The sequence below is a fragment of the Talpa occidentalis genome, unplaced genomic scaffold (assembly GCF_014898055.3).
Source record: "Talpa occidentalis isolate TD23 unplaced genomic scaffold, MPIMG_talOcc4v2.1 talOcc4.4, whole genome shotgun sequence".
Lineage (NCBI taxonomy): Eukaryota > Metazoa > Chordata > Mammalia > Eulipotyphla > Talpidae > Talpa > Talpa occidentalis.
Genome location: NW_023604295.1, coordinates 4,037,552 through 4,048,108, shown reverse-complemented (window position 1 = coordinate 4,048,108; position 10,557 = coordinate 4,037,552). Strand labels below are relative to the sequence as shown.

The 10,557-nt window shown below is 52.3% G+C and overlaps 1 protein-coding gene across 1 annotated transcript in view; it reads right to left on the bottom strand.

Moving 5' to 3' along the window:
• Positions 1–1,602: 1,602 nt before the first annotated feature.
• The window catches only part of KCNJ6 (potassium inwardly rectifying channel subfamily J member 6), a 39,277-nt gene continuing 30,322 nt past the window's right edge, over positions 1,603–10,557 (bottom strand). Inside the window, exon 3 of the mRNA XM_054700273.1 lies at positions 1,603–2,010. Coding sequence (XP_054556248.1) covers positions 1,685–2,010 — 326 coding nt within the window. The 3' untranslated portion in view covers positions 1,603–1,684. The remainder of the gene's footprint in view (positions 2,011–10,557) is intronic.

The window sequence follows — 10,557 nt, the reverse complement described above, 5'->3', positions numbered from 1 at the left end:
ATTCGTGATGGACAAACGGCGTCGGGGGACAATTCATAAAGGAGAAGTTAAGGGGAGAGTTCTGTTATGGTGCAAGATCTCCGCCTGCCCTTGAGGGGCGTCGAAGATTCTCTCCCTCCTTATTTTTTCACTTGAATTTTTTTTCACTTTGTCGTTTAGCTTTTCAGTACAACATTCCCTTCCTGCCTTCCTCCTGCCTACATTTATCTTTGCAGAATAAAATAAATGAAGGTTTCGGTTGCCTGTTTTCTTTTGAATGGGAGACACTTTGGATTCGATGTCTAACCTGGGGCACAGTCCAGAGAGATTTCTTAGACGTCATCCAGATGGCTGATGTCATCTCTGAATAGGAAACCGGTCACTTCATAACAACAAGAGGACAAGAATGAAGACCAAGGCCGGTGATGCTGATGGATAAGCCATGGGAGGCGGGAAGCGAGCTGGGTGGCGTCAGTGTGGGGTCAGAGGCGACAGTGTCCATCATCCCCTGAGCCTGGTGACTGGCAGGGCTTTATGCCGAGACTGTCTTCGGCTAACGGACACGCCTCAGTTTCTAATAAGCTGTAGTTTCTTCTCATGACAAAGTGGAACAGCAGGAGAATCAATGATGTTGCAGAAGGAAAATTTCCCAGACTGCTGCATTACGGAGGGCGCAAGCTCAGGGGGAAAACGTGGACACCGCCCCAGCCACTCGCCGGCGTGTCCTCCTTGGGGAAGGTTCTCGCGGCCAGGCAGTGAGGCCCTTGCGTCTTACAGAAGAGCCCTCAGTGTGTAAACATTTCCCCGCGTAACCGCGTTGGGTGGTGGGTTCTGTCATCTCCTGCGCCTGCCACTTCCCCAGACCTATGGCTTATTAGATTTGATGAGCAGATCGGCAGGGACCGTGAGGAACGAGAACGGCCCTGGACGTGAACACAGGACAGTGACCATGAGCTCAGGGGCCAGTGCTGGACGGGACCCAAGAGACTCGGCGAGCACAGGCCTCAGGACATAAATGCATACTGGACGTCAGGAATCTTTTTTTTTTTTTAAATCTCATTTCTAAAGTTATGTCTCTACACCTACACTAATTATACCTCTATGTACATTGTTTAAGAGTTCTGCTCTACAGTACTTTTGTACATGCTGGGTTTTAGTACTAATTGCAAAAAGAAAATAATTACATAAGGCATAGATATGTACAGTGTCTTCTCTTTCGCTCCCCCGGGTCCTGGAACTGCAGTGCCCCTGGGGGGCAGGCACCTGGCCCTGGAGGTGAAATGTGGGGGTGTCGAGAGAATGGAGGGCCCTAGTCTATGTCTCATGCATGAGTAAGTAGGCACCGGAGACCTTACTTGACGTATCCCAGGTAAATTCCTTGGCTCGCTCTCGTGATCTGGTCTCAAACAACACGTGCAGGGGAAGGAGCTCCGAGCGCCGGGAGCTGAACACTGGGGCGTGGGGAGCAGATCAGCGTGGCCACTGGTGCTGGCGCATGGAACCGTCACCAAATCCGTGTCTACCTTGTCAACCTGAAGGACTGAGCGAGGGCAGGTAGATATTTTACACCTTGAAGATTTGTTTTCGGATAATGCCAAAATCAAATATAAATAAAGATCAAAATACGAGAGACAGGAAAGAAAGAGAATGAGAAGCGAGGACAGGCCGTGGGGCGGGGCGGGGAGCGGGAGTCGCCGCGCGGGGTCTACACTTTGGACTCGTTCTCTAGGTTGGCCACGTCACCGTTCCTCTCCGTTTGCTCCTCCGGGCTCTTCTCCTCCTCCTCGGTCTCCAGTTCTGCGTGTTGGTTGAGTTTGCTGGACACAGACCAGCTCAGGGGCAGCTCCGCCCTGCTGGCCAGCTCAGCCAGCTCTTTGGCACTGAGAGACGGGGTGCTGGTCTCGTAGGTCTCGTGGAAGCTGTTGTAGTCCACCTCGTAGAAGCCGTCTTCCAGCGTCAGGACGGGCGTGAACCGGTAGCCCCACAGAATCTCACTGGTGATATAGGAGCTCCGTGCTTGGCACGTCATCCCTGTGGAGAAAATGGAGGCTTTAGTCTGTGAGGGGCGTCCTGTGGCCAAGGGGCCCAGGAGCTGGGCAGGGCTCCAGGTGCTGCTGTTTAGATGGCGACCCACTCAGGGTTCGACCCCTGTGGGGGTCACTTGTGCTGCTGAGCTCCCAGCACCTGCAACGAGCAGGCGGTGGAGATTCTAGGCCTCCAGGCGGAGTCCTGGGGAGACACACATGCACACACATGCATATGCACACACACACACGCACATGCATATGCACACACATGCACACACGCATGCACACACGCATGTGCGCTCGCACACGTGCACACCCACGTGGTTCTCCCTTGTCTGCTCTTTGAGAACCCTGAGGTCAGGGTGACAGGGAATCTGCTGAGTCCTGCTGGGACTTGAGGGCTCGGCCGCAGACCGGGAACGATAGATCTGGTGGCACTCCCCGGGCATGACCGTGGGCTGCAGCCCCAGGCAGGGCCCCCCTCCCAGCAGCAGGGCCCACGGGCCAGGCCCACGGCCCCAGATGATGGCAGAAGAGCGGGAGTCAGAGGCTCCTTGTTCTGACTGTGCGATAATCTAATACCCAAAAGGCCTTTCTCCTCCTTCTCAGAGATGAGAAGCCTGTTTCCAATCGGTACAGGCCCCCCTCTGCCCAGCAGCTGCTGGCAGCCCTGAAGCGGGTTTCCTTTAAACGCCAAGTGACCATCTCCTCAGGAAAGAAAGCGGGCAGTGGACTTGGCGTAAGACACCGGAGGCCCCGGGGCGCTTTCTCCTCAGCTCGAACTCTCTTAGGAAAGTTCTCACAGGGAAAACACTAAAACATGTAGCTTATTCGCAGTGACCTTGTCTTTTCGGGGCTGACTTGCCCATCGGCTGGGCAGAACCAGGGCCCAGGACACACCGTGAAAAATTTTAATTCCTTCTAAAGTCAGGGGAAAAAAAGAAATTTTTGGGTGGAAGGCGGTGCCCATAGAACCATCTGCGCTAAGACGGCCGCAGACGGCAGCGTCGCAGGGCCTGGGAACAAGAGTAAGGGACCCACAAAGGGGCGCGCAGCCCGTGTGGGGTCAGGAAGGGGCCGCCAGCCCCGGCTCCTGGGGACAGTGCCGCGAGCGGTCGCCCTGTGCCGACAGCAGGTGCGGGGGGGACGGGGTGGCTACACAGCGGCTTCAGGGTTACAAGGTGTCCCCCAAACGGTGCCCGGAATCCTCCTGGGTAGAGGACGAAACTGGGGCGCCGGGCTCTGCTCCCATGTCCGTGTAGAGTCTGAGCCAGCCTTGGGGTCTCCCTCCTCATCTCACCACGAAACGGGACCTTCCACGGTGTGGCCCGACTCCCGCAGGCCTCTCCCCGAAACAGGCGTCGCGGGGCTTCTGGGTGTTAAAAAGGAGAAGCGGCTCCGCTTTGCTGCCCTTCTCAGCGATGCTGTCTGCGGAGTTACCAGGTGCCTGTGTTTGGGAGTGATGGGGGACAGGTGACGGCAGGGGAGCAGGGACCCTCGATGGGAAGGGCCCTCAACCGCCCCCGTGCCCAGACAGGATTCCCTGGTGATGGATCCTTTATAGCTTTTTTTTTCCCCTAAAGGGAGTTGCTGTTTATTGTACAGTGACTAGGAATCCAACATGGGCAAATAAAAGAATTCCGAACGCTTGTGGGGGGCAGGCCCTAGTGGGGCTGGGGCCGCTGGGCCCGGACTTGCTGTGGTCTCCGAGGCGCTGCTCAGCCAGTGGGAACCACACGGACGGCACGGCCGCGGCGCCGGGGTGGCAGCTGGGGCTTCGTGCGTGCTTGTGTCCTTGATGGTCAGGTGTTGGGTCTCGGGAGAGCTGAAGACCATCTCCATGGCAGCCTTGACTGGCTTCTGGGCAAATGACCATGGAAAGTTCCACAAGCCAGAGTTAGCTCTGAGGTGGGCGGATGTGAACTGAGGGGGATGTGAACTTTGGATAATATTCCCCATTTTTCTTCTTCATTGCCATTACCATCTGCATGGGCATGGAGTATTCCCAAGCAGCTACTCCGAGCCGGGCTCTTCTGGAGGCGTCATTCGGTATTTCATGGACCTCTTCTGACAAGCCCCAGTAGACGTGGCGTCATCTCCCTGTTTTATGGACGGAGAAACCGAAGCGCAGAGACGCCCCAGGTTTAATGCTCAGGGAATCCGGCCTCACTCTCCCAGTGGCGGGTTGCAGGTCTTGGGGTGCGAGGGGGGCTCTCCCTGGTATGCTGGGGCAGCCGTGCCTTTGCCGTTATTAACGCTCAGGGCGGCGGTTTGATTACATCACAGTGTTGTCAGGGCTAAGCCATCTCCCCCAGAAGGGCGCCTGTGGGTGTGCGTCTTTTAAAAATAATTTCATTTCATAATTTCTCCACTGGAAGCTCTTTGGCACCCTGGTTATTCTTCTGAGAGTCTCACTTGCAGGGACGTAAACGCGGGCGTCTTGTTCCTTGAGCAGATTACCTAGAAGCGGGAGGGGAGGGGCTGGGAGCACCTGGTGCAGACGGGACAGGACAGCCGGGACAGGACAGCCGGGACAGGACAGCCGGGACAGGACAGCCGGAGCAGGACAGCCCACCAGGCTGGCTCAGGGATCTGTAGCAGGCGCTGGGCAAACAGGGTCAGGCCCTGCGAGATGAGGATTTAACAAGCAAAGCTCTATTTTTAGATTCACAGCGACAAGCCGTGATGGGAGACGTCTTGTGCAGAACACCAGGAGGATGGAGCAGCCTCCAGGGAGGTCCCTGGATGAAGCCGGAGGTGTTCACTCATCAGGTGGACGATACATCAAAACTGCCGGGGAGGAGATTGCAGGGAAATAGAACAAACCACCCGCACCACTTCTGAATACTGTGAAATGAATCTATCTTGCCAATATTTAGACACACAGAGCCAACGGGCTGTAGACACTTGGCTTTTTTATTTCAAATGCCAGGCTACATGGTGTGATACTTCCCTTTCCCTTTACCCCTGTGATCGCTCTCAGTAAGAACTGTGCTAAATTAGCACAGTAATAAAGTGTTCCCCGCTTGTGTTTATAAGGCTGCGCGTGGGCGAGCAGAGAACACCGTGGCTGATGTACCCATCGGGGCGTCCAACACAGACAGCCGGCTGCAATCTCGGCCATGATGCATCGGGATTTTAACTCAGTAGGTCCAGCCAACTGCTGGTCGTTTCAGTGAGAACCAGCCCTCCCTGCGCTCAAGTTCACTAAACATTTGTGTTTCTTCTGCTACCCACATATTGGAGGGCCAGTGAGGTTTCCTCCCTGCCAGGCAAAACCAAATCGAAATGTGCATTTTTTTAATGTCTAATAAAAAAAGGCTTTCATGGGTATTCCTAGCCGAAACCTCTCCAGGGTGGTTAGCGCACCCACAAATGAAGTATGGAGCTCAGCACTAAATGTTATTTATTGAGTGTTTTTGTGTGCCGGGCACCTCGCCCTCACCCCAGCCCTCCTGGCTGCTGTTAGCAAGGCCGCTCCACAGAGGTGCCAAGGAAGGCAAAGAGACACAAGTGACCTTGCGGGTCACACAGTGGCATAGACTGAATTCTGTCCCCCCAGATTCACACATTGAAAGCCCCAGACACTAATGTGACTGTATCCAGAATAGGGATGAAGATGAGGCAGACTAAAGGGGGTGACCAGGGTGGAGCCTCCCCGCCCAGTGGGACTGGCGTTCTTACAAGGGTGGGAGGTGCTTGTCCTTTCTGTGTGCGCCAAGGGAGAGGCCCCGGGCCTGAGCGAGAAGGCGGCCACCTACACCAGAAGGGAGAGCCCAGCAGAGACCAACGCAGGCAGCACCGACCACGGCCTTCTGGCTCTAGAGCCTGGAGAGGAGGCATCTCTGTTGATTAAACCCACTAGTCCACAGGGTGCGGCTGTGGCAGCCGTAGCTGATGGTGACCTGGGTTTAGCCTACAGGGTGAGACTCCAGAGTCTATGCCCCCGCCGCCCTGCTGTTATTCCTGTTTTTGGAAGCAGGGGCTGTGTGTTAAGTGTGATATCTATATAACTTCTTTAAGTATCTTCCACTTGTATTTTACCGGGTAAAACGGAGCCCCAATAAGCCCTGATGGCCGAAGGCTGCTGCCCCGGGCTGTGACTTCCCTGCCAGCCGGCACCTGCGTCCCGTCTGTCCTGCCTGCACCGCTCTCTGCCCGCCTTTCCCCGCTGCTCTCCTTCTAAGCCTGTTCATGCTGAGCCACACACACGTGTTTGTTCTTTACCAAATCTCAGTCACTGGCTACCATCTTCAGGAAGTCACCTGGAGACACCATCTAGCCTTTATTTCTTTTAAAAGCAATCCCAAAGAGCCTCAAATCAAACAACAAACTGCAGACTTTTTCTTCAAATACTTTCCATGTATCTCTTTTCTCCAACAGGGAGAACCTGCATCCAGGCAGCATCTGTCTTTATCACTGATCCCACCCACCAAGTGGTTCTGGAGTGCTCACACCCATCGTTTTGCCGAGGGCTGTTTACACACGAGTCAGACCTCAGAGCCGAGGACAGTTAATCCTCCAGCTGAAACAAGAAAACCCACGTGAAACTACTCGTCTTGGAAAGTGCCAGTAGGTACTGGTAGATCATAGACCAATCAAGGCCTGCAGGTGTGCTAGAAAGCCCATCGGCAAGCTTCCTTGCTTCCAAAATGCCACCCTCATATGACACCCAGCGCTGGGAAACCCAGCACCTACTCACTTGACTCAATAAAACCTTTCAAAGCCTCCAAGTTTCTCCCGGCAGGAGAGTGACACTGGCTGGTTCTCTCTTATAAGCTGAGTGCACCGCCTTTGTGAATTCCACAGGTGCTCTGTGTCTTTTTGACACTATCAATCACATACCTTCGAGACAGGATAGTAAATTTCTTGGCAGTTTTTTTTAATCTTAGTATATTCCCTGAGGAATATTGTTGATTGTGAGGTAGCACGATCGACAAAATATTGTGTTAAGTTACTTCAATTCACTTAAATACATTCTTTTTTTTCTACGTGGCTGTGTTCTCTATTTTATATCCAGTCAGGCTCATTTGTTTCCATTTGTATTTTCTTTGAGGACTTGCTTTTGTCATCTTTTCTAAAAAGAAATTTGTACACCATTTAAATAGTTCAAAAATTAAGTCAGTGGGTGATCCGGTGATAGTTACTGATGTCAAATTATAGTGTTCACACCTGGAACTTATGAAATGTTGACAATAAAAATAAGTCAAGACAAGCAAAAAAAAAAAAATCATGTCTTCACTCTTAAAGGAATCAAGAGTGAGGACATGAGCCTGGAAACAGCCTCCAGAGAGCTCTGGGAAAGCTGCCCGAATTCTGAGCTTTTTAGGGAGGTTTATATACAGTAATTTCAAGGATTTTTGCAGAGGCAAGAAAATCCAGCTGGGCATCTGGTTAACATAGCCATCGACTGTCATCTATGCACTGAGGGAAACAAGGAATGTGGTTAAAAGTTACCCCAATTCAAGGCTTATCCTCTGGGACCTGGGAGGTGCGGCAGGGCCATGTGCCTCAAAGCCAATCTCTCTTTGAAGTTACTGATTTGCCTGGAGTCCACGTCTTGGCTGTTGCTTTGACTTCTGCACGGTTCTTGAGGCCAGAACAGGGGTTCCCTTTAGAGGTCGAGTTTAGCTTACAGCGTTATAAGCCGACGTCCCCTAACCAAGTGTAACGGCAGGACAGGCCACAGTGCAGGTTTTCTATGATTCCAGCCGACAGGTGAAGGAGGAATCCTGGAGCCCTCAGTGGCTGTTGCAGGCTTTTATTGGGATTGACCAGGTACACGGCAGGCAGGGGTGCTGGGGGGCCGGGAGGCTGGCAGGCCTCCCAGCCCCCAGCAAGCCTTCACTCTGCCTGGGCTCTCCGGTGTTCTCTCTGCTTCTCTTGTGGTTCTGCTCTCTGCTTCTGCTGGGGTTGCCGTGACGCCACCCTTAAAAGCCCAGTCTCAGCCCAGGTGAATCCCTTCTACCTAGGCCCACACCCTACTCCAGGTGCCGCCATCAGGCATGCATTCAGGACCGCAGGGTTCCGTCATCTATCCTAGTGGCGGGAGGGCAGAAAAGCCTGATACTTTTTACCTACCCTACACCAAGTCAGCCTTGAAATACATATTCAGAAAAGACCCCTTCCATTGCTCCCCGCCGTGCTGGATGTGGTCATCGGTTTCCAGCTTATCCTTCCCATGTTTCCTTTCGTAAATCAGCAGCCAACACTACACACCTGCTCTTACCTCCCAGGCTAAGCAGCTCTGCTTTAGAAGGATGTGTGTATGGATGTGTGTTTGAGGAGGAAGAGGTTAAAGGAAAAAAATAGGAAAGAACATGAAGATAGAAAACTGCAATGGGGTGGGCTATAGGCCCCTCAGCTGCTTCCCCACTGACCAGTGTGCGCCCACCAGAATCTTCGGTGCTGAACTGCATTTGTTTAGGAATTTTTGGGGTAGGGTCCGAGAAACAGTGTTTGGCAACAGCATCTGGCAACATGGCTAATAAATACTTACATTTTTATTCATTTTAGATGATAATAAGTCATTTATTCATTTATTATATTTTTATTGAGGACCTACTATGTGTCAGGCATTTTTATGGGCTCTGGGGACACAATGATGAATGGCCTTTGGGCTTATTGGATTTACAGTTGACTGAGGATGAAATGGACACCCAAATAAGTGTGAAATCACAACTATGATAGATGCAGTGAAGCAAAGGTAGATCCTTCTGTAAAGCCATAACAAAGAGATCACACGTGTTTTGGTGCGGGAATTAATGACAGTGTCCCTGAGGATGTGACATTTGAAATAAGATTTGGAGCATGAGCAGGGGAGGGGAGGGCACTACAGCAATAGTGTGTGCTCTGCAGGGTGTCTGGGGAGTTTGAGAAACTCAGAGGTGAGTGGCTTAAGATGTGGTCTATATACACAATGAAATAGTACTCAGCGATAAAAAAGATAAATCCATGCCATTTGCAGCAACTTGGATGGAGCTGGAAGGGACTATGCTAAGTGAAATAAGTCAGAAGGACAAAGATAAATACCAGATGGTGTCACTGATATGTGGAATATGAAATATCTAAATTAATAGTCAAATAAAGACAAGTTGAAAAATTAACCCTTGGTAGCTGACTGCAGAACTGAAATGAAAGGGGGTTACGGGGGTGAGGAGGGAAGGAACAAAGAGGGAGGAAGCACCATGGACTATGTTGGTGCAAAGTGGGTGAGTGGGGGGTGGGTATACTGTGGTGATAATAACTGAGGATGGTACCCCACTTTTACCTCAGTTAAAAAAATCCTTAACAACAACAAAAATAGGAACTGAGAGAGGACTAGTGTGCTCAGGGTGTGGATAAAGGCGTCTGCAGATGGGAAAATGACTTGGAAGTTGAGAACAGCCAGAAAGCTGCTTCAGTAGTACAAAGATGAGCTGGGGGAGACTCAGAGGAAATGTGGAGGCTGCAGCAGACAGAGAAGGCTGAGTGGAGAGACCTCTGCAATGAATTATTCATGGGCATGGGTCAGAGGGAAGAGTCGCGGCAGATGCCCAGCTTCCTAGGCAAGGGGTTGGATGGTGATGCCACTGGGGGTCTTGAGTGTGGGAAGATGATGTGGCCGGTTGGCTGTAGAAGCCAGGCAGAAGCCAAGTCGGGAGCAGGTTTCCAGAGGGGCAGAGAGTTCACAGAGCCAGGAAGTGTGAGATAAGAGGTAAAATGGCCCCAACCCAGACGTGGACATTGGATTTCAAAATGGCGGCCGTAGCCAGCTTGGTGAAAGCTGAGGGATAAAGGAGCAAGTGCGGGGGTTAAAAAGTGAATCTAAAGTGAGGAAATGAAACAAGTGAATTTAGAAAGGCTTTTCAAGAATCTCACGATGAAGATGAGAAAAGGAAGCAACTGCTAGCAAGGAGCGTGGCACAGAGAGTTTTTAAATTTGGGAGCCACCTGGCCAAGCTCTACTTAGGACGGGAACAGTTTGGGTTGAGTGGGCAGGGGTGCAACTGCGGGTAATCAAATTCTCCCCCTCTGGAGGGATGGGTAAGGCTGGGAGAGCAAGGTGGAGGCCCCCTACCCTCCCAATCCCCTGTCCTCAGACAGGGGTGCTGGTTTAGGCAGATGCGTGATATGGCGGCGGAGAGTTGAAGGAATTTCTGTCTGAAAGTTCTAATTTTCCCTGTGTGGTGGGAGGTGAAGGGGAGGAGGAAGATGTGAAATTTTCTGTGTCGAGTGGGCGCGTGGGTTGATGGGGGAAACAGAGAGGGATTTAGGTGGCGGATCGTGCATTTGCATGACTATCCATTGCTTTTTGATCGAACCCAGAACTGCACTAGGTGGCCTCCTTCACTGGCTCGTGATCTTCGGGTCCCTCTGGGTTTATGGACATGTCCCAGTTCCGTGGCTGCCGTCCGCAAAGGCACACGGGGTATTAATGGGTCACGTGGGGCGGCTTTCAGGCGCTGGGCAGCAGCAGCCCCTGATTGTAACCAGGACACATACAGCCCTGGGGGATCTGGGGGCCACACTGGGCCCGAGAGAGCAGACAGCTGGGGGCGGTGACGAGAGG